General features: G+C 46.5%; 1 protein-coding gene and 1 long non-coding RNA gene across 2 annotated transcripts in view; both read right to left on the bottom strand.

Annotated features, from left to right (window-relative positions):
- LOC150005227 (uncharacterized) overlaps nt 1–23,215 on the bottom strand; it is a 392,161-nt gene that overhangs the window by 225,579 nt on the left and 143,367 nt on the right. The gene's annotated exons all lie outside the window — the stretch shown is intronic.
- The window catches only part of TRIM71 (tripartite motif containing 71), a 61,494-nt gene that overhangs the window by 15,806 nt on the left and 22,473 nt on the right, over nt 1–23,215 (bottom strand). The window contains exon 2 of the mRNA XM_090283038.1: nt 2,589–2,756. Within this exon, the coding sequence (XP_090139164.1) occupies nt 2,589–2,756 (168 nt within the window). The remainder of the gene's footprint in view (nt 1–2,588; nt 2,757–23,215) is intronic.

Here is a 23,215-nt window from a genome sequence, read left to right as displayed (position 1 = left end):
CCTGGACAATACCTTCATAGAGGGCCTCCAGACAGTTTTGTGGGAATGGTCAATGCACTGAGAATGTGTTAAGAACTTTCAGACAGAAACAGGTGTTCAATTATACCCCAAATCTTCAGATCACTCACTGGCTGAACGCACGTTTTAAAGAATTATAACCAAGAGCCACAGCAAGGGTACACCTTCCCCCAAACACACACGGTTACACAAGGACTTTCTAGGGCAGTGGTTCTCAACCTTCCTAATGCTGCGATTCTTTAATACAGTTCCTCATGTTGTGGCGACCCTCAACCATAACTAAAGCATAATGATTAATCCCCAAAACAATATGTAATTATATGTTTTCTGATGGTCTTAGGCGAAAAGGGTCGTTCGACCCCCAAAGGGGTCGCGATCCACAGGTTGAGAACCACTGTTCTAAGGGGGTCTATTAACAATCTACGCAGTTGATGTTAAGCAGGCGTATCTCAGTGTGGCCATACAGGGTGTTTATGGACTGAGCGTCCCAACTCACCTCCCAAAAACCACCTGCCCAACCTGCCACTTGGATTCTCCCAACAAAGTGCCCCATGATCCAGTATTTACAGTGTCAGCTATTAATAGTACCAACTAATTGTCAGAACATGGAGGCAGCCAGAATGCCCACCTGGACTTCTGGTATGTGCTAATCAACCTGGTCCTGGACTTAGCAGTTTCCAAAGAAAATGGTAAAGGACCTAGCCCGATATGTTAACTAACCTGGTGCGTGTGGGTTGATGTGAGGGCAATGAGCTGTAAATGACCTACTGAATATGTTGATAAGCAAACTCACCCTCACCAAAATGTGTGGTTGACAAGTATAAAAAAGGTGCCTGCAGAAGTGCAGGTGGGACTCCTACGGGCCCCACGAGGACGACCAGGAGTTCCCATTCCCTGTTCCCTTGCTCCCCATTCCCCTTGCTCCTACAGGCCCTTGAGCTGGTTAGGAAGCTGCCTCTCCCCTCCACCCCCTCCCTTCTTTCCCTCAATAAACCCATTGTTTGATCCCACAGTGGTCTCCAGGTGATTTCTCAGAGCAAGGTTGCCTTGACACTATATTTGACTTTCCCTCCTATGTTCTTTTCACTACCTGCACAGCAGACTCTCAGCTAACGCTGACCATGTTCAGGAAGTTGAGCATGGCAGACAAAATCTGCCTGTCTCTCCTCTCCACAAAAAGCTCAAGTTTGTACTTCCTGAGAATTCACCATTTTCACCACACATTTTCCTCCTGGAGTCCCTAGCAAATAATAACTCGTGTTTCCCCCCAGGGTGATGGACGCCAGCAGAGCACAAAGCTCACGGGCAATTCTCTGGTTATGTTTAGAGGACTCTGAGTGTTCTCAATCTCCAAGGACAGAAAGGGGTTCATCAGATAATACCACAATCGGGGGTGGGGTGGGGAACCCAGGCACCAGCAGTTCTTTAAACTCTCCATGATGATGTCTAGGACAGAGAAACCTGCAGAAACAGTCACTAAAATAAAATACAAATAAAAGAACTATGGACCGAACTGTGCTGACAAACTAGATTTAACAGCCATCAAGAGACACTCTGAAGGCATAAGAATATGAAAGAATAAATGATTCCAGAAATAGACTCCCAAACTTCCAATGTTATGACTTGCGTATCTGATAATGTGACTCATCAGAAAGACCTCATTATCATGCATAGGAATGTGATAGCTGGGGAGAAATTTATTAAAATCTAACCCATCCTTCCTTCCACCCCTTGTTTAGAGCATATGGTCAATCTTTTTCAAAAAACATATTTTATTTATTATGCTATTACAGTTGTCTCACGTGGTCAGTTCTTTAACCATTTTCCTAAATATTTTTTCAACAGTTCACTGATCCAAATACTCTAGAATGTAAATAACACATTTCCTATTCAATATTTTTCTATTTTATGAAAACCTTATCACCTGAATCAGGCAAGAAGATTCAAAATCCATTCAGGCACACAGTATTACCTATGTGAGAGAACTCTGCGAAAAGTTACATGTGTCCCTTCCTAACCTCAAAGGGATGGAAGACTCAATAGAAACAAGTCTTAAATTACCAGGATGTGACTTGATCACCCAGAAGAGAGTTTGAGACTCTGAACTCATGTGAAATTTCCCATGCTCACTTATTTCTCACCTATAACTGAATACATAAACAAACAAACAAACTCTGAACAACAAAGATCTCCGTCTGAAAAGCATTAAGCTCCCAGTCCTCCTTCAGTCCACCTAGATGTGGGAGGGGCTGGATGAGAAACAGACAGATGATGTGACAGGGGCCCAGGCTAGGTGCCTAAAACAAGCCACCGGCTGGCCAGTACCTCTGGCCACATCCTAATCTGCGAAGACTTCAGGGAGATCCCCCCCACCCTCTAGGCTACCGGGGTCCCAGGGACTGGTGCTACATGGATACCACAGGAGCTCATTTGGGTCATTGTCCCATGGCCCCTACACACTGGCGTCTGCCCAGTAATCTACACACACCATCTGAAAGGGAGCAGGAAAGGCTTTCTGCTCGAGGCAAGGAAGGACAAGGGAAGGAGGTGAAGGGTGGGGAAGGACTGACCTGGATTGCCTGGCGGCCCTGCTGGGCGTCGGCCAGCAGCTGGATGGTGAGTGCCCGTGAGTCCTGCAGTGCCTCCTGGAGGTAGATGAAGCTGTGGCCGCCGTGTCGGCCCATTGTACACTCACGGCAGATGGGCACCGAGCAAGTGTCACAGTACAGGTGCAGCACCTGGGGACCAGAGACGGGACAGGCATTAATGAGATGCAGGACTGGAGACAGGAAGGACAGCGACGGGGGTGCTCTGGGTCCCAGACTGCCACCCAGTCAGTTCACGGTCAAAGAGAAGGAGCCCAGCCCCAACAAGGACAGGGAGCAGGGTCATCAACTGTGAGCACAACTTGCTCTACTCCCTGCCCCCTGCCCCCAGTCAAAGAACAGACCACCTACGTAACTGAGACCCCCCAAAGGCATAACATTTCCCTGTATCTTAACTACCCAGAAAAGTTCTAAGATTATGTATTACTGAGATCAGAAGCCCAAATGAAAGAGTACACCAGAAATTTTTTCTTGCCATCCCAGCCTCTGGGCATGTGAAGCAAGGGTAGGAGCCACTATTAACCACAGGTTGCCCTCCCCATCCCAAGCCCCCATCAAGGAGATTAGCATAACATGCAAAGCATGGTCCTCTAGGCACTCAAGCAAGCCAAGGGCTTAAGCTTCTGGAATGAAGGCAAAAGCTAGTAGTTAAGGTCAGCCAGCTTCTTGTCTTTCTTCTTCCTGCCAAGTTGTTCCAAGGAGTTGACCCTGGAAGGCAGCCTGTGCTGAGAGAACTGCTTTATGCGATGTTCTCTGTTTCCCTGGGGCCCAGGGCGCTGGGAGGGAGAGAGAGGAGGGTTGGCACAACCTCCACCTGCTGATAAATGAGGAGCTCTCAAGAGCGACAGCTCCTTGGCACAGAAACTGGGCCAGTCTTGTATCCTCCACAGAGCAGGGCACTTAGCGCCGCTCTCTGTAAATGTTTGCTGGATTGCTTTCAAGAGCAGAGCTTAAATTTGCCTCTGGTACACCTCACCTGGGTGTGAGGGAAAGCCAGCCAACACGCAACAGGAGGCAGGGAAGCAGTGTCCAAGGGGGGGCTCTCTCACACACACAACGCGCTTAATCCCCAAATGAAGACCAGAGGTTGTGAGGTGCTGAAGGCCACACAGCTGGCAAGGCCAGAGCAGGGAGGCCAACCTGAGACCTCTGAGGAGTTGCTGCCAGCACGTGCCTCGTACTGGTCAGCTCATGCAGAGCCCACAGCACCGTGGTAGGCATCCTGGAGGTCCAAGATGGGAAACTGTACAGGAGCTCATCTTGGCTGAGAGCTACATATAGGGAGACAGAGATTAAGAGGGGCTGGCAGCCCTGAGGGCCCCCCCTATTGCGCTGAAGTCCCACACAGAAACGGCTTGAGGCAAACAGTGAGAGTGCCATTTCCCTCCTTTCCCAGGTTATTTTATTAACCCACCCAAGTCTTGGTGTGGAGCACATACATCCACTAGGAAACCATCTCCCAAATGGCTCAGTCCAGTACATAAGCCAGCTCCACTGGGTTAACAGAGTTCATAGGGAGGTATGTGATCCAGCACGGGTCAGGCTACTGCTCCAAGAACTTTTGGATTCCGATATAGGAAAAGATTTGGATATTATGGTCCTACTTTTAAGAAATGGCTCTGATACAGCAAGTTATATGGACTCTTTTTTCATAGGAGGGGGGGAAATGTGGTCAGGTTCTTAGCTTTACTACCGCTTTTTGTCGTCCAGTGCAATCCCTTTCTCCAGGAGCCATGGTAGACTGCAACCAAGTGTTGGCAATTTGCCTTCTTTAAGACCAATCGTTTTTAAAAGCAGGCCCACCATTCAGAGACGAGCTCATCTTTCTGATCTGATAAACCTAAGACTCTCAAGCTAACCAGAAATACCGAAAGATGCAAAGCTAGATACATTTGGGAGAAATTCCCGGACAATCCTTTCTTCTTTTATTTTAATGACGTGATGCTAAAGCAATTCGCCTACCGGTTCCTCCTTCCCTTTGCTCCCTCCATTTGTCATGGGAATAAAGGACTCACTCCTATGCTAATAGCAAGTGTGAAAACCTTCCATCAGAAGGTTCCTTTTAAATTAGAATGAAGCATGCTGCAGAACCTTCTGTCTCCGGCCCCCTCCTGCCAAACTGCTCAGCCATCTTCTCTGTCTCTTCTCAGGATTAACTTGTTGTTGGGACAGCTGTGTGGACCGACTGGCTAGAGACCCCCTGCTCTCCAGCCTTTGGGCAACCTCTCATCTGCACAGGCAGTGACTGGTAAAGTACCTGAGGCTGCTCACCTGAGCCTGGCACTATCTGGTCATGGGACCACCTAGCCAGTCAGACTAGGTACACCTCAGGAGATCCATTCTACCCTCGAAATCCCAAGAACCCTGTCTCTGGGGTCTCGACCTCAGAAACTGAGAGGTTTGGAAATAACTCCGGGTTGAGCCAGGAAACCAGGCTCCAGGCGCCCATCGCGCAACTGCCCAGAACTGAGGTGATTTTTCTGGGTTTTAGGTTTGTGAAAATCCAGAGCCTGAATGACTGTGGTGCATACGAGAATCCTACTAGGTGTTAAAGAAGTGGCCAGAAAAGAAATCCTGGTCAGAAGGGTGGTAGCAGAGTGCTTGGTTTCACATGTGCAGCCTTGAGAGTCCAGCTACCTCTAAAATGGGCAAATCCCACCTGGCTTCGTGCCCATGGGATCAGTGCAGCTCTAGGTGCCCAGGTGACGCTTTGGTTGGGCACGGGGAGCACCCAGCTCCCCATAAAAAGCTATGTCTGAGTAGAAGCACAGTTTCAAGGTGGTAGTAATTAATAAATCATCGATTTTGTTAAAAAGAACATAGTGTCCAAATACTGAAAATGTAATCGATTTTATAAACTTTCTAGCAAAAAGTTGGAGTAGAACTTTTAACCCATTAACAAGCTCGGCACCTAAGGCCGAAATCCCACTGTTTCAAGGCTTGTGAAACACAATCAATAGGTAAGGATGTGCTTGGGAACAACTCCGTGAACGAGCTGAAAGATATTTTTACAGAATAAAACTGGAACCCCTGTCTTCCAAAGAAAGGGCTGTGTGGAGGGTCCAGAGGCCATGAACTATGGCTCCAGGAAGGGGGTGAGGGGGGAGGAGCAGACCTCTGGTGGGAGGAATTCCAGGGCCTGGGGCAGCCTGTTTGGGGCTTCCCGGGCAGATGCAGAGGCACGCCCCCACCCCCACCTCCCCCGCCCCCGCATGGCGACAATCTGGCTGCCCCAGCTGAATGGAGCAGGCTCGACCTCTGACCCTGTGAGTGACCACCCTCTTCCCTGCCCCCAGCTTCCAGGAGGCCCCACCCACTGCCTTCCTCTCCCAAAATTTCTAAAATACCATGCAGAGACAAAGACCTAGGAATGTGGGCCCAGCGGGAGACAGAGGGGGAGGTTAAAGAAAAAACAAATAAATAAAAATACCACGAAGTTAGGTTTTCCTTAGCCAGAGTTTAAATCAAGTGCTTTGTTAACGAACACAACTGTGTGTGTGCACGCGCGTGCGCAGCACAAGCGCTTTCTGGAAATCTACTTTTTAGACTACCCGCGATCCAACAAGGAATTCACCCACACCACTCATCTGTAAGAATGAGCTTCGGGTTTCAAATACAACTGCTCACATCAGTGAAAAATGTAAGCTCAAAGGATGGAGGGGCCTCTCGTCATCAAAATGCAAACTGAAATACAATATATTAACTGCTGTAAACTTATTTTTGAGAACCCCCCCCCCCACATCTCTTAAAAATGACTGGGGACATCTGGCCTCCCACAAACTCGGGCTTAGACAGAAGGTCTCTACCCACCCAAAAGGGATGCTTCTCTTAGTTTCCCACCTAGACATGAAGTGAAGACTGACTGGTGACAACCAGAAGCCTTATTGGCGTGTGCCACTACGCAGACTCTCCTATTTAAAAGTGGTAAGCCAAGTTCAAGGAGTAAAGTCCAGCCAAGAAACGAAATCTATTCAATAACATCGAAACCAAGCTTGACTTGATTTATGGAAATACACTGAACGCGAAGTCCTGCTGCATCCGGGGCCATGTGCTGCTACCTAGAGCTGTGCCGTGGGGCACCCCAGCAAGAGAAGAAAGAAAGAAATCAGACCCTTGTTTAAGCACAATCACCACCAGCTCAAACACAGCAGAGCAGAGCCCAGGCTGAGGACAAGTTGTTGTTGTTATTATTATTTTGGTGGAGAAGGAAAGTGTCTGAGGAAATTATTTAGATAGGGAACACAACATGTATTTTTAATGCACAAAGATACATAAGCAAACAGTTTTAAATCTCCCCCAACTTACACGATCATCCAAAAATATACTGTTCTATCCGTGTGAATTTTTTTGGAGACAAATACTTGTACAATAGCAACGTGGAGAATGCTCTGAGTCAAGCTGCCTGCCTTATGAATGGCTGCATGCTATGTTGCCTGGACATGTAGCATAACTTATTTAATTATTAATTAGTATCTATGGATGGGAAAGTCCTAATTTTTCAAAAATCACACATGCAATGCTGCAGTGACTATCCTTGTTCTTTATACAACTTGATACTATTCCAATTGTGCTATCACTTGATGCACTGGGGAAAACATCTCCCTGTTTAGTGGTGCTAGTAAGGATTCTCAACATTTAGCAACTCCACCTCTATCCATGTGAACACAGGTTGCTAAATGCCCGTTTCTGTTCCCAATAAGGCCAAATGAACACGAAAGGCCGACAGGGAGATACCAGGTGAGAGAGCCAATGTTGGGACTCAGGGTACAAGCTGTTGTGGGTGCCTGAGAGACAGAAAAGCACAAAGAGGAGCAGCAGGAAGGAAGCAAGCCTTGTTGTGTTTCGCACCCTTGGTAATGGCTGCTGGGGATGGTCCCAAACACAAGGGGTGGGGGAAGTGCTAGTTAGGGGTGCCTGGTGGATGATGGAAGTGGTCTCAGGCAAGATACAGGAAGAGGGGTCTTTAAGAACAAACTTATGAGTCCCAGAGGGGAACCATTCAAACACTCAGTGAAGCAAACATTGGGGTCCCCCCATACAAACCCATAGTCCCCTTCTTCCTGCAATTCCAAAACTTAACAGGCTCTGGAAATCAGAAGTTTTTGCATATGATATTTGATGGCAAAATCTGAACTGGCATGAAAACGATTTATGATTTTTATCACTGAGTGCGATTTCATGTATTTCCTGAGAAAATGCTAGTAACATTATTTTGTGATGGCTTACTAACAGATATACATGCTCAGTACCAACTTTCTAAAATCAGAACTTTTGAGGCACATCTGATCTCAAGGGTTAGGGCAAAAGACTCAGACAAATATGCTACACCTGCCTGGCCACCTCGCTGAACAAAGTTCATTACCAGGACTCACCAGGCAACAGCGTCCAGAGTCCCGGGTGGTGAGGTGGGGCTGCCCCAAGCACAGCTGGCTCAGCTCTAGGCCCCATTTTTAGGCTGCATGGGCAAATTTGAAAAAGAAAGCTTGAACTCAGAGAGGGAGGCCATTGGCTCTAACAACTTCAGGCTCACTGAGGATGCTGGTGCAGTGTGATGACCATGAATGTCACGTGCTGTTCACTTGACAAGCTTTCTTAAACCCTGCAAGCTACTATTTTCCTTCCCAGGACCAGTCCCCCTTGCTTCTGGGACAAGGTCCCAATGCCCCAGAGCTGGGCACACAGCCCCCCACCCCCACCCCACTTTATGGTCTAGCTAGCAACCCCGCCCCCCAAAGACCATCCCTGCAGAACATCACAGCCTGTGTTTCCCCCAGCACACAGCTTTTATTAGCAATAGAACAGATTACCTTTTTAGAACTAAGAACAAATAAAAAGGAACAGATAATTGGATGAGTAAATTGTTTCCATAGTTGAATGAATGAATTTGGCTGAGCTTACTTATCTGCAGAGTTGGTAAAATGAGAAATAACCCAATTTTTGGCTCTGAATCATAAACGCAGTGTCGACCGGTCACAAAAAACTCATGTTTTCAAGCCCAAACGTAGTTGACCCAAAACAAGTTAACTTGTGTTTGCACTTGCATTACGTTCTTAAAACTGAGAGTAACATAGGATTTTGTGTAAAAAAAAGAAAAAAAAGAAATAAACAAAAGAATAACAAAGAAACTGTATATTGTTTCCTTTCCATATCCAACTACTTCCAATTACAAAAAAAATAGCCACTGAAAATGGGATAGCTTTTGTATAAAATTGCTGGTCGACAACGTAACACGTATGGAAATGAGCTCATCCTGGAAGGAAAGCATTTCCCCTCTGGCACTGACTTGAAGATGAAACTCCAGAGAACAAGCTCACCTGGGAACACGGCACACACACACCTTCCACTAGTTTTGCCAGAGTCACAGACAAAATAGTGTTCTGTTTCCTGCCACAGCCCCCTCCCTAAAGCTGAGGGTACAGCAGTCAATCTGACCCACTCAAGGAAGGGCCTCCAGGCCCTGGCCGGGTAGCTCAGTTGGTTAAGAGTGTAGACCCCATAAGCTGAGGTCACTTGGTCATGCCTTCATGTCATCCCCAGTCAGAGGCACAAACAAAAATTAGCCAATGAATGCACAGATGGGCACAGCAACAAATCAATGTTTCTCTCCCTCTCCCTCTCTCTCAAAAAAGAAAAAAAAATCAATATATTTTAAAAAGTTGTATGGGGTGGCGGCAGCAGCGGGGTGGGGCTTTAGGAGGCAGGAAGGACGGTATAACACGGGCATGTTTTTCTGGGATCCTGACCTTTTTCTCAGGGAGCTGCAGTTCGTTTTACAAGAACAGGAAAAACTGTCCAGGTGAGCTGAAAGGGCAGAAGTGGGGGCGGGGACGGTGCAGGGGACTCGGATGGGAAAACCCAGGGGCAGAAGACAGCACTTCCCACACTGAGCTACCGTGGGCATTTCTCAGAGTCTTTGTGAAGTCACAAGAAGAAACATCTAATGTTTCTTATCAATTATAAACATGATGTCATAAAATACCCAGCGTGCGACGATATCCACGGCAACTCCAAGGATGATGGGGAGAGGGAATATAGCTATGCGTCCGGTACACCCCGTTCTGCTGGCACCGAGGCCTTCCTTGTTGGGAGACGTCTGCCTTCCGCAGCTGCTGCTGGACAAGCTCACCATCCCGACTCCCAGAGTCTGCCTCTAGGAACGCGACCCGCAGCGGCCCCCTCACTCTGGTGCGATTCCTGGCCCCACCATGCGGCCCGAGGCACATTCATCGCTGGCGGTGCCCACCCAGGCCAGCAGGTTTGCTGCCCACAACATGGAGTCTCTCTCACATCTCTCGAAGGCTCTAACATGGGCCCACACTGGCAAATGACACATATGCACTTGGGTTTTCTGCAACAATCCATGTTATAATGACAGTGACACCTGGAATGGCCAGAGTTGTGTTTTGGATTACCGCCTACCAAACATACTTTTTAAACAAACAAACAAAAAACCGTATTTACTTAAAATAAAACTTGGGTGTTTAACAATTTTTCCAGTTCAGAAATAAAAACTTCCACATCAGAGAAACAGACTGTGGTATATACCCAACAACAGACTATTTTCTAGCGATGAAAATGTATTGCTGATTGGTGCAGTCCCACCAATAAATCTCAATGACATATGCTAGGTGGAAAAAGCCAGAACTGAAAAGGAAGACACTGCATAATTCCATTTATATGAAGGTAAAGCTAATCAAAGGTGAAAAAAAACCAGAGAAGTTGGAGAACTGTTCTGGGGTGACAGAAATGTTCTAATACCTTTATTGGCACACACAGGTGTACGTATATAAATCGTCACAACTCAAAATGCATATTCACAATCTGTTTATTCTATGTAAATTACATCTTTTAAAAAGTGCAGGGGAAAGCCTGCCACCAATAGCCTCGTGTTGTTGATGGGGTGAATCTTGGAGCCTGGCCTTGGCACGGCACTATTCCTAGTGAAGGGCCTAATAAATACTCATTGAGTCCGCCCGTCAATGAGTTACTCCAGTGGCCCCATGTAATTTACTTTGAATAGGTTGCTCCCATTCTTCCCACAATGTTCCCATTAGGTATTATTTCTCCTTTGCCCTCCACTATAAATATTATCTTAAGTTCTAGCTCACAAGAGGCAAGCTTCGGACTAATTCCCCGGAGGTTTTGAAGAAAAAAAATCGGAGCCCCGAGTCCGATTTACAGCGCGGCAGGCGGCCGGAGCTCATACAAAGCCGTATGAAATCATTAGTGCCCCAGCTGCCGACCCCGCATGCATCTGACCTCTGATGTACTAATGAGTGGCCCACGCGGCTTCCAGCAGCAAATAAAATCGAGATTTGTTCCAACACGAGATCACTGTCCACGTAAATTATAGATTTTTAAACAGGACGCCAGAAGATAGATTTTTGACACAGATAAGTTTTTCCGCTGCCACCCGTGGTCACGAAAGCAAGGTACAGTTTTAAAATGTGTTCTGGATGAGAGTCAGTGGTGCTTGGAGGCTGACTTTCTTTTTTTTTTTTTTTTTTTTTTTTTTAATGGTGAAGACTCTGTAGGTGGCCGTGTAACTCAGTCCTCACTCACCTCTTAAACAGTGGGCAACATTGTGCACCTGAACCTTTTCACTTCCTAAAGTAGCAAAAGGGGTTTCAGTTGCCTGTGTGGCAGAGATCATATGGACAGGTGGATTTAAAGCAAGGAAAGGCATTCATCACCTAGGGAAAAAAACTGTCTTGGGAAAGAAAGCAGAAATAAAGACACAGATAAGAATAAAAGTAGTAACAAAAAAGGTTTTAAAACATTTCTAGCCATATTTTCTCCCTCCAACATAACACAACAAAAACTTTTCGTTTTTCTCCTCATTCCAACAAGTTCTCCAACAAGAGCAGCAGAACTCCTATTAGTCAGCTGCCCTCTGCCTTGGACAAGAAAGGCCCGATCCAACTCTGGCCTTTCCGGTGGCCCAAGTTTACATACACTGTCACATCCGTTGACAATTTTAAGAGCAGGTTACCTTACCAGGCACTGCCTGCAAATCAGTAGGTTAACCAAGCATTTACTGCTGTAGAAATCTTGTTTTAATTCGGAGTTGTTCACAGGCAGGACTTTTTTTTTTAATTGGGGAGGGGACCAATCAAGGGCGCAGGAGACAGCCTCTGTGTATTCTCAAGGCCACTAAGTGCCCATGCCTCGGAAGGGGCTGGGGGCAAGGACTGTGTTGTGCCTGTCACCAAGCCCCAGGCCGAGGCTCTCTCTGGAGCCCTCAACCTTCCATATAGGGAACCGGGCCATTCCTGCAGTGCCTCCTTTACCTCAGGAATCACCAGTCTCTCAACAGTTTCCTCTGCGAGTCAAAGGCAAACTGGGCAAGAGCAGAGGGGAAGGGCCTTAAGTCTTACCAAGAAGTGGGTTTCTTTTTTAAACCCTTTTCAAGGTAGCGGGTTAGCCAGGCAATTAGTTTAGGTCACACACCCACACTCCACTCATCCCTTTACTCCAGCAATAGGAAACCTAATCCCAAAGATACCCCCAAAAATGCCAAAGGGACATTACTGGCGAGAGTGCCAGAGAGACTAGAAGACCAGATTTAAAGAGTCACCTACCCCCCTCCCTGGGAGTCACCTGAGCAACAGGAGGAGCCCTGGGGCTGTCCCCTGATCCAAGGCAGTTTACTGGGTGGATCTTCCCTCTCCTCGCCCGCCCCAGAGGGAAAAAACGCAAATGGCAGAGGCTCTAGGAAAGGCACAGGTAGGGTGGGGATAACAAGCTGATAAGACAGGAATACTAAGCAGAACATCTATCTCAGATTCAGCACAATTAGTACTTAACGGCCTTTTTAAAGAAGGGTGTGGGAAACAGAAACCAAACTCCACAAACAAAGGGTGGGTGGGACAGGGAGAGCCTAGGCAAACCAGTAGAAACTGGTCCAGCCGAGGAAGAACTGGGTGGCAGAAAAGCTGCATTCCAGTCTTAAACGATGTGACCTGGGGAGGAAGGGCCCAACCTGTGCTGGAATCACAAGGGACAACCGGGATAAACCTCACCAACTGCAAAGGATCAGTTCAGCTGCCAAACCAGACAATCAGGAATTGTCAAGGGGCCCAGCTAAAGCCAGAAATGAAGCCTTAGTCCCTGGGAGTTCACCCATCCCTCTTCCCACAAGTGTGCGCAGCTCTTAACAGCTGTGGTCTTAAAGAAGCCCTAATTACAGCCGGATCTGGCCAGGAGTCAGGGAACCCCTACACCCAGGCCACCAGGGTTTCAGGCAGAAAAATGCCAACTAACTAGTAATAAGATACAATCGGCGGGGGGAGGAGGTCAACATTTGGGGACACTGGCGGCAAAACCATTGCACTCAAACTCCTCTTTAAGAAGCCTGAATTCCCAGGACCGTTCATCATCCACTGTTTCTTTCCCCCCTCTATTAACAAAACGATGGTAATGAGAAATAATCATGTCAAGTCCTAGATACAGCGCTTTCTCAGAAATCCCACTTCATTCCAACAAATGAAGCTTGTGAATGTGAGGCATCCCTTCACACAGTAACCCTGAGTGCTGGACATCAGAAGTTATCGGGCAGCCTACAGACCCTGACTCAGCAGGTAATGGAATTAGGAACTGCCCTCCCCCATCTCCTACAGAACTTCACCACCACCCAAGCAGACACTCGAGGATAAACTTAAAAAGATGAGAAAAGCTAGATCTGATTGGGGGGCGGGGGGCGGGGGGGTAGACACATGGGACAATAGTATCACAGTCACGTAATCTATAAAGTTTCGGTAAGCAAATAAAGGAAATCAGGTCTCTGCTTGGGTCCTAAAATTCCTAACCGGCTTCATCTGGCCCTGTGTTGACTTAAAAGAAAAAGAAAAAAAAAGAAAGTCACCCCTACTTTGGATACCACCTACACCAGGAAAAGAGGAGATACAAGGCAGGCGAAATCTAAATATTTGGTTGTAATGAATCCTCAAATTGGTGTGTGTTGAAGTTCTTGCCCCATGTGGCTTTTTTCCCCTGAGTCCTTCGGTAACACTGATCCCAATGCACCTAACACTCAAAGGGCCTTCCCCCCAAAGAGGGCCTGGCCTGGGAGTCTCAGGCTGGCTTGTCTCCTTTCTGGTCAGCTGTGGGGAGCCCCCCGGCTCTGGCTCTCCCAATATTTCCCTCCTAGGGGGTCAATTTTCTGTTTTAGAGTCAGCTCTTACACTCGGCCTGCACTCAGGTTGTGTAGCCCCAGTGTCCAAGGCCACAATGTCCTTATCAAGTGTGCTGTGTTTACTGCAATCTTTCTTTCCTTCTTTTTATTTTTACTATTTACACTGGATTTAAGGCTCTGAGCCAAGGGCCTTGGGAGATCAAAAAACAACTCAATCTGGTTGGTCAATCTGCTCATGTTGTCTTGGTGTAATTATTGACAGCACCCTCTTTCAGTCTCAAAAATAGCAATTCGGAAACCTGCTGGAGAGGGTCATTAAGACAACTGAGGAATTAACCAAATACACGAGACCAGATAGGAAAATCTGCCATCCAGAAAATGGCTTACTACATACAGTTTACTGTGGTCACCGAGGCCTAGGGGTGGGAAGGTAAACCAGAAGTATCTTCTAAAAATGGAGGACTGAGGTAGAAGACTCACAGATCCAATTAAAAGGAACAACTTGAGCAAAGAAGCCCACTGCTCACACTGCTCTTGTGCTCAGGCGTAGGGAAAGAATCTGGAGTAGACTGGAGAGAAATTTAGCTAGAAGCTCATGGGCCAGGTGTGAGGACTTGGGAACCAGCAGAAAGCTTCTCGGGAAGGAAATAAAAATGGCAGCTTGGGTGACCTTGAGGGGACAGGTTACAGTGATTGTTCCACTCAAAGGAGATCCAGAGCACACAGCCTGGGGCCATCTTCTGTTGAGGAGTCAAAAAACAGGGATCCAAATATGGAAGTGGCCCCTTCCTTCCCCAGCTCATTTGGTTAAGTTGGCTACTGAGCTCTTCTTCTACCCATAAAATGGGGATAATACACTTCATCTCATGGGTGGATGGCAGTGAAGAGTTGTTCTTAAGATAAAAGTGCATGCCCTGGCTGGTGTGGCTCCGTGGACTGAGTGCCAGCCTGCGAATCAGAGGGTCGCCAGTTCGATTCCCAGTCAGGGCACATGCCTGGGTTGCTGGCCCAGGTTCCCAGTTGGGGGCGTACGAGAGTCAACCCAACCACACACTGATGTTCCTCTCCCTCTCTAAAAATAAATAAATAAAATCTGTATTAAAAAAAAAAAAAAAAAAAAAAAGATAAAGTGCAGGAAATCCAAATGTTGAGTAGTTCAAGGTAACTGGCAGGGCAAGTTCAACTCCAGAGACATGTTTGCAAGCTGGATGCAAGGCAGGTCTGACAACGGCTGTAAAGCCACTCCAGTGGCTTCTGGGTCAGTGTTCTCCAGGGCTGTGACTTTATCTGCCCACTAAAAACAATGTTGAGAGAGTCCATAAACACAAGTAGAAAAAGTGTACTGGGTGGCAACCGCTGACCCATACATGCCTCCAACTTGCCTCTGCCCCTCCAACTCATGACCAATTAGATCAGCTTCTTTTAGCCTCCACCAATAAATGTCCTTATATGTTTAACATGATTTCTGAAGATGCATATCTCCTTATTGTGTCATGCTTGGCCCTATGCCCCCCCAAAAAGATACAGTCTAGTCTAGTAAGAGGGATGACTGAGTAAGGCCAAGCAATTTCAGGATTCGGGGAAGAAAACCAGAAAGCACTGGGCCTGAGATGTTAATCTCAGCAGACTTCCTGGAGGAAGAGAAGCTTGAGTATAGTCCAAAAGTGTAAATAGGAATAGGTGTAAATAGGCAAGGTCCAGACAGCCCCCGGATGCTCAGCATCCCTTCCCTCCCTTCTTAAGTCATGTGTCCCTCTGAACTAATTCCTCCTCTCCCTCTCAAGTCAGAGTCCCTGCTGTGTTCCCCCAACCACCACCCTGAACCTTTTTATTCTGGGACAAGACTGTCCATCTTTCTCCCAGACATTCCTGAGCATGCCACCACTTTCAATCAAGACTTGGTACTTGTTTCCCAGGTCTCCCTGCTTCTCCCATCACTGCCCTACAGGTCTCTTGCCCATGCAGAGCACAGCACCTTTTTAAAAGTCAAGAGACTGATCACTTTATGGTGGGGGTGGGTGGGGGAGCGCTCCCCATCAGGAGGCCACTCTGCATGCCATTCATTTAACACAAGCTACACTTGCTGACTGGATTCTCCCCACACACAACACACACGCACCCTCCCCCCCTCACTTCATTCAACACACTTGCTCTGACCACTAAACTGGTGGTACAGTACTGGGTCCATCCCCTTATCCTGGGAGTTTTCTTCTTCTTCGTAGCCCTTTTCACTACCTGAAAGTGTATAATCTGTTCGCTTATTCATGGCCAGTCTCCTCACTGGAACATAATAAGCAAGGCAAAGGCTAGGGATTTCTTTTTTTTTTGGTTTTTCAATTACAGTTGTCCCATTTTCCCCCATTTCTCTCCCCCACCCAGCCCACCCCCTCTCCCGCAATCATATCCCTCCCCGTTGTCCGTATCCATGAGTCATTTATACACGTCCCTTGACTAGACCCTTCCCTTACTTATCCCCCTGCTCTCCCTCTCCCCTCCCCGCTGGCTAGGGATTTCTGCCCGTTCACTGCTTCATTCCCAGCCCCTGAAAGTGTCTGGCCCATGGAGGCTCAGTAAGTATGGGAATAGCTACTTTAACTTTATGTGCAGTTTAGTATCTTATCCCACCAGAATAAAAACTGTGGCTTAGAAAAGTCTCAGAGCTCTATTGGCAATTCTACAGCAAGTGTGCAGGGATGAACTAGGAAGCTCTGGCCACCTGTTTGAGCTTGTTTAGCAATCTGCCTGACAAAAACGTCCCCCCCACCCCCATCTCCCAAATCAAAAGCTAAAAAAAAAAAACAAAACAGGGAAAGTGGACGAAGACAGGGTGGGAGGCATGACAGAAAATCATGTTCCACAATTTGCGGCTCTAAAATTGTGAGCAGAAGTTGGGTTATGTTAGGGAAATCCAATTCCCATCCCTGGGAGGTGGTATCTGGGTACGTTTACAAACCTAACCTTTCCTGGAAGAGCTACTTGTGGTCAACTGTGCATTTTTGCTATTCCTCATCAAAATGTCCGTTTCCCCTAGCGTCGAATCTGGACTGGTTTTGCAACTTGCCTTGCCCCAAACGCAGTGAAAACTCAAACTTCCAGCAGGGCAACCAATGTTGTCAGTGTGCTGGGACATTTACTCTCAGAGCCCAAACCACAGGGAGAAGAACATGAGCGCTCTAGTGGACAAGCCCAGCCAGACCAGACCCCCAGCCCAGTGGGCCAGCCACTTTGGACCTTCTAGCTCAGCTGACCTTCCACTTCCAGTAACAAATAGGACAGAAGACTCTCTGGGCCGAGGCCAGTCTGCCTACAGAACCATGAGCAAAACATGGTTTTAATTTTAGCTATTTCAAAAAGATAATACAGCTTTTCACCAAGTAGGAGCTGAGGGCTAGGTTTTCCTGGGCTGGATAATGCTGACCAGTCCATTCCTCCTTGAGGAAGGCCCAGCATATTCAAAGGTTCCTTCCTAGCTCTCTCCATGGCTAATTCCATCGAAACTGGACTCTGGTTCAAAGGCTTGGTCAGGCAGGCCAGCAGCCACAGGGGATGAGCCGGAGGAAAATTCAGGTTCCCAAACCCTAAGAGCTGGAGTGAAGTTTTCAGGGCCTCAAAAGCCTACTAAGCATGTCCGGAATCATCTTTCCATGCCTGAGATTGTATCTATGAACCTGGTGGTTCTCCAGAAATAACTACCCACGGAATGCAGTGAAAAACACAGCCATTAAATGGGAAGGGGAGAGTGTAAATCCCCAGTAAGCTTCCAGAGGGGGCAACCCTAAGATGTCGTTCCGTGAGTCCCCTTAAGCTACTGTCTCTCTCACATACTTTTTTTTTTCCCTAAAGATTTTATTTATTTATTTTCAGAGCAAGGGGAAGGAAGGGAGAAAGCTAGGGAGAGTAACATCAATCAGTTGCCTCTTGCACACCCCCCAACTGGGACCTGGCTGGCAACCCCCAGGCATGTGTCCTGACTGGGAATCAAACCAGCGACCTTTTGGTTCTCAGGTTGGCGCTCAATCCACTGAGCCACATCAGCCAGGGCTCCCACATACTTTTGACAAAACCAAACTCCAGATCTGACACATCCGTGGATCCAGAGCTCTGATCTCTTTTTCTCATCACTGGCCCAACCCAATGTGATCTCAGGAAAAGCTTTAACCCCTGCTGCTTCTCAGGAAAAAGAAAAGGCGTCCCTTTTCTCCAGTAAACAAGAACCTTTACAAAATACAGGATAGTTCTTTCTGTGTTCAAGCCACCCAGCTAGGAACGAGGCACTTCCTTGAATAGACCAATGATTTATGGCACCATCTTTAAGATGGGAAGCAACCTAAATGTCCATCAATAGGGGACCAGCTAAATAACTTAAATAGATTGATTACTGGGTGACATGCAAAAGAATGAGATGCTGTGGACCCATGGAGTGATCTACAAATGCATTATTATGGAAAAAGTAAGGAGTAATGTACATAGGATGCTATTATTTGTGTAAAGGAAGTATGCCTTGCTAACCAAATCTCTAGAGAGGCGTACACCTGGATGTGGCTTGGATGCCACAGCATACTACTGTGCATTTTTCAGGACAAACTGGGATGTGTTTATGTAGTATCTTAGGAACCTAATAAAATTGCTATTTCCCTTACATTTCTAAAATATTGGCTAAGATAAGCTACACATTTAATTACTGTTTGTACTAAATAGATAATACTAGATATTAACATGATCTGTTATGTGAAATGAAAAAATAGTATGATATTAATAGATCAAGAGTGGGGTGTCCACCTTCCTTGAAGCCATAAAAGCAAAAAAATATATATATACTGTACATATAAAATTGTTAGGTTACCTTTGTTAGGATGACCAGCAATTTAATTATCTATTGTATTTTGAACGTTTCCATATAGAGCACGTAGTGGGGGCTTAAATGAAACAAGGAAGGGGCTCTCCTCCCAAGCTGTCAGACCCAGAAGTAATTTAATAATGGCAAATATTTCTCTAAGTGTGTATATTAGGATCAATACCTACGGCAGGCACTTTACATGTTAACTGGTTTAACCCTCTCTCCCCATACCCCCCCTATGGGGTAGGTACTGTGATCATCCTCATTTCATAGATGAAGAAACTGAGGCACAGAGAGTAACTTGCCCAAGGACACAAGTAGAAAGAGGCAGAATCTGGCTCCAGAGTCAATGTAGTAACCATTAGGCTTTGCTGCCTCTACAAACTGTAACAAAGCCCCCTCCCCTCACTCACTACACCTTGAAATAGTCACCTCTAAAAACTTCGATCTACACAGCTAGGATCTGTAATCTGTGGGATAGGCGTTTTTATCTGTGTGCCAACAATTACTGCAAATATTCTCCAATTAATGTTTTTTCATGAATCCCAAACTCAATAATCCTTGGTGGCTTCCCATTGCCTACAGGTTCAGCTAAATTCAGCCTGTAATGTCCCTGACTTTTAATAGCACATTCCCAGGGCACTGTAACATGAACTTTAGCACGATAAAACCCCTGACCAAATGTTCTCATCTTACTTTGGGCCCCTGCTCTTAAATGCTCACCTCTGGGGGCCCCACCCTCCTCCTCGCTCTTCAGGAGCCTCTTCCTCCTCCCTGCACTGCATTTATTCCAGCCATTCATCTTGACTCCTAATACCTCAAATTTCTATACAACCCCCTCAGGCATAACCCAGCAGTGGACTAGTGGTGAAGCCATTTATCTCTCTCCAGACCTCCGCCCCTCCCCCTCTGATCGGAGGAGAGGAACACAGCTCTCAAAGTCCTTCTCCAGCATGTGCCCCCAGGGGTTCCGATGTAGGACAACACTATCCCTGTCCCTAATTTCACTCTTGGCCCCACAATCCAAAAGGCTGTAGCCTCCCAGGGGGTCTGTGATCAATTTAGTCCAAAGCGTAGGGCCAATCATATAATAGATGGTCCAAGGTGGCAGCTGGTCCAATGCAAGGACCTTTGTTCCTACAGGTTCCCCCAAGCAGGCTCCAGCAAAGAAGGTCCCAGTCCATTCTCTCTCTCACTGCACAGCTTCTTGCAAGCAGGAAGTGAACAGAAAATTCCTTCCCCACCCCACCCCAAGAAGAGATTAGTTGTGCCTACATGTTAGGTAAAATCAGCTTTCCCTCCTTTCTTTTCCCTGTTTGCAATTTTGATACATTCTCCAGAATCCCCCATTTTGTCACCCTGAAATCATTACATCCCCCCAAATTTAATTTTCTGACTGTCACACAGAGTTAATTAATTTAAACCAGAATGTCCCCAACCCTCTCAAAGGTGCCAGCTCTAATGTCCTTACTAATTGGAATAAAAGGTGATGATAACACCAACCAAGAAACTTCAAATAACTTTATATCTAGTTGAGTGAATTCCCTTAAGGAGGAAGGCATACAATCAAAGTCAATTCTGCATTTGCGTGTTGTGGACTCAGCTCTTTTGCTAATTGCATTCAGCACTAACTCTAGTCGTGGTATTACCAATTATAATTCTGCTAATTGTAAGCAGAAATTTAAATTTCAGGATCTACTTAGGAATTTTTTAAAGTGTGAGTGGGGGTGGGGAGGGAACTGAAACCTAACACTTATTTTTTTAAAAAAACTTTCCCCCATTTCCCAAGAAACACTGTCAAACAAGGTTTTTTTAAATGCAAGAGGTGAACGAGTGACATTTCCAGTCACGTTTTGGGAAAGGTGGCTTTTATAATGGTCTGTTAACAAAAGCGCTTTAAAAAAAAAGGTGGAAAGGATTGTTTTAAACAATTTTTTTTTTTCATTTTGTGTAGTTTGATAAATAACTTCTACTGAAACCTCTCCCCCACTTGCACCTCAGGATTTCTAATTCGAATGGGGCTGGGTGGTGGGGGAGGAGAAATGACTTGAGATTTCGGGATTTGATCAATGCAACATGTTAGGGGCAGAGCACAAGGTCAAAAGGAAATGATTAATCCCACAAGAGGAACGGGCGGATGGGGCAGGGAATGGCTTCCCTACAAAACCCCCACTAATAGGTCAAAAGATACTCTGGTGAAGCAAGGTTTTTCTTCCCAACCCATTCTCAAGATTTCCATCTTCAAACACATTTTTTAAAATCCAGAGAACTTTAATCTACACCAGCTCATTTTCCTTAGAGGTTATTTTTATTTGCCAATTACATTCCAGTTGTTGCCAAAGGGGTCCCGAATTAGGCAGGAGGGAGAACGACTCCAGTCATCTGGAGGACTCGGACTTTCAGTGACAATGTCCATTACAAGAGGGAACCCGCCGGTCATTAACGGGACGGGGATATTCCAGGCCTACTTAAAAGAAGTTAGCAGTTAAGACATACAATATCCCTTTGAAAGGCTATGACATCAATGCTCGGAAAGTACATAAATGGGTCAAACACAAGGGAAGGGGGGAGGGGAGGCCTTACAAAAATCCTTTGGGGAAACAATTTTCCTCTTAGCTTTTTCCCCTCCTAATGCCCTTATGGAATCACATGCAAAAATTCGTGCTTCTAATTACGGATGCAAATTCCCCCCTCAGCACCTTTCTCCAATACAAACCCCAGATTTGCCAGCAGGGCTGGCTTTTTAAACAAGCTGAACTGCCTGCACACCGTTCTGCCCCATTATCTACCCTCTTGGCCCCTCAAGAAGCAGATAAGAGACTGGAAGGTTTCACCACCATGGGTCTCTGCCACAGGGGCTCATTTTCTGAAAACCATCCAGGCTGGCGGAGGGGGTCCACTTTAAAAATCTATAGTAACAGATGACTATCTTGCTTTTTAAAAGGAACCAAAGACATTCCCCAAGCATACTCTGAGCCACAAAATCTTATAGAGGGGGCGCAACCCTCCATTTCTGTGGACAATTGTGTGTGCACACCATTCTGGTTCCTATTTATTAAGTTAATATCCAGTCAATGGCCCTCAACTCTGTTGCTTCCACCAGGCAAAGAGGAAAAGGTGGAGGGTGTATCTGGTAAAACAGGCACCGGTTAACGTTAAGAATAAGGACTAGAACACGGTCCTCCAGACGTGGTCCAGGCTCCTCCTTGCTCTATCCATGCGGTTTACAAACTGGTTAGGAGTCGGGGTGGCGGGATCACAATGCCCGGGTCATAATCCAGTGCAGGTAAAAGGACTTGGCTCTGCGTTCCCCATAAAAAGGTGTTTAACCAAGACTTCACGGCAGCCCCACACACAAGATCCAATTCCTTCTGACCTTGTTCATCCAAACTGAGGCCCATTCTCTAATGCATGGCTTTTAAGTTATCATGACCATAGCTCGATACTTAAGGCCCCCTGACCTCCCAGGATCAGGATCCCCAAGATCCCATTTCCTTGAAAAATGTGTAAGGAGTATCTTAACCCTTATCCACTCCCAGACAGTATGGCTGCAGGGACCTCACTGGCTGGGGTTGGGGTTACAGGCTGGGGACAGTGGCTCATCCCCTGCAGCTATAGAAGACTTGCCTGGCCTTTCTGGGTTTTCTTGCAACCTTGAGTCTCATCTACATCTCTACTGGGTCCACCTCAGCCTGGCCACTGTCCCAGGTTTCACTGGGCCTGCCAGGACTCAGGGGCCGGCTGTACGGGGGTGGGGTGGGGGGTGTTGTAAAAATGAAAAGGACACAGGCATTTAAAAATCATATGGCAAGAGGAAAGTCACCTCAGACATGCGCTCATCAATGAAAGTAACATATATTTTTGAGTCTCACTTCCCAATAGGAGCATGAAAAGAAGCAATACTCAGGAATGTGAAATAATAAAGCAGCAGCAAAGAATTAGCAAAAACCATCTCCTTGGTTTTTTGGAGGGGCCTTTCCAACAACCCCATGACCCAATGACTCAGGCCCCCATTCCCCCAGGGAATCGGAGACAGGGGACCAGCTGACTTCTGGTAAGACAGTAACAGTTAATGGGCCTGAAACGCCTTTGGCAGGATTCCTCTGTCCGGCAGAACCAAGAGGGCAGAGAAATGCACCCCACCCTGAGGCGTACACCTGCCAAATTCACACATCTCAGATCTGTGCACAGGAATGCAGCTATCATGATCCCCATTTAACAAATGAGGAAATCAAGGCAGAGAGAGATTAACTAACTAACTTGCACCGGGTCACACACAGCAGTGAAGCGGTGCTCTGCTCTGACACCCGAGTAGAAAGTACACCCAAGCACATTACAGCTGACATAGAACAACATGAGTTTAAGCTGCACAAGTTCATGGATTTTCTCGACAAATATGTTAAGGTACTAAGTTTACTTCCTCTTCCTTAGGATTTTCTTAGTAACATTCATTTCTCTGGCTTTATTGTTAAGAACACAGACTATAATACACATAACATACAAAATATACATTAAACAACTTTATACTGTCAGTTAAGACTTCTGGCTAACTACAGACGAATAGTTTTTAGTTAAGTTTTGAGGGAGTCAAAAAGTTATATGCAGACTGGACTGCACAGG

This window comes from Furipterus horrens, unplaced genomic scaffold (assembly GCF_987537825.1).
Source record: "Furipterus horrens unplaced genomic scaffold, mFurHor1.1.pri manual_scaffold_7, whole genome shotgun sequence".
NCBI classification, from domain to species: domain Eukaryota; kingdom Metazoa; phylum Chordata; class Mammalia; order Chiroptera; family Furipteridae; genus Furipterus; species Furipterus horrens.
Note: the sequence above shows the minus strand (reverse complement) of the source record. Positions and strands in the feature narration are given on the sequence as shown.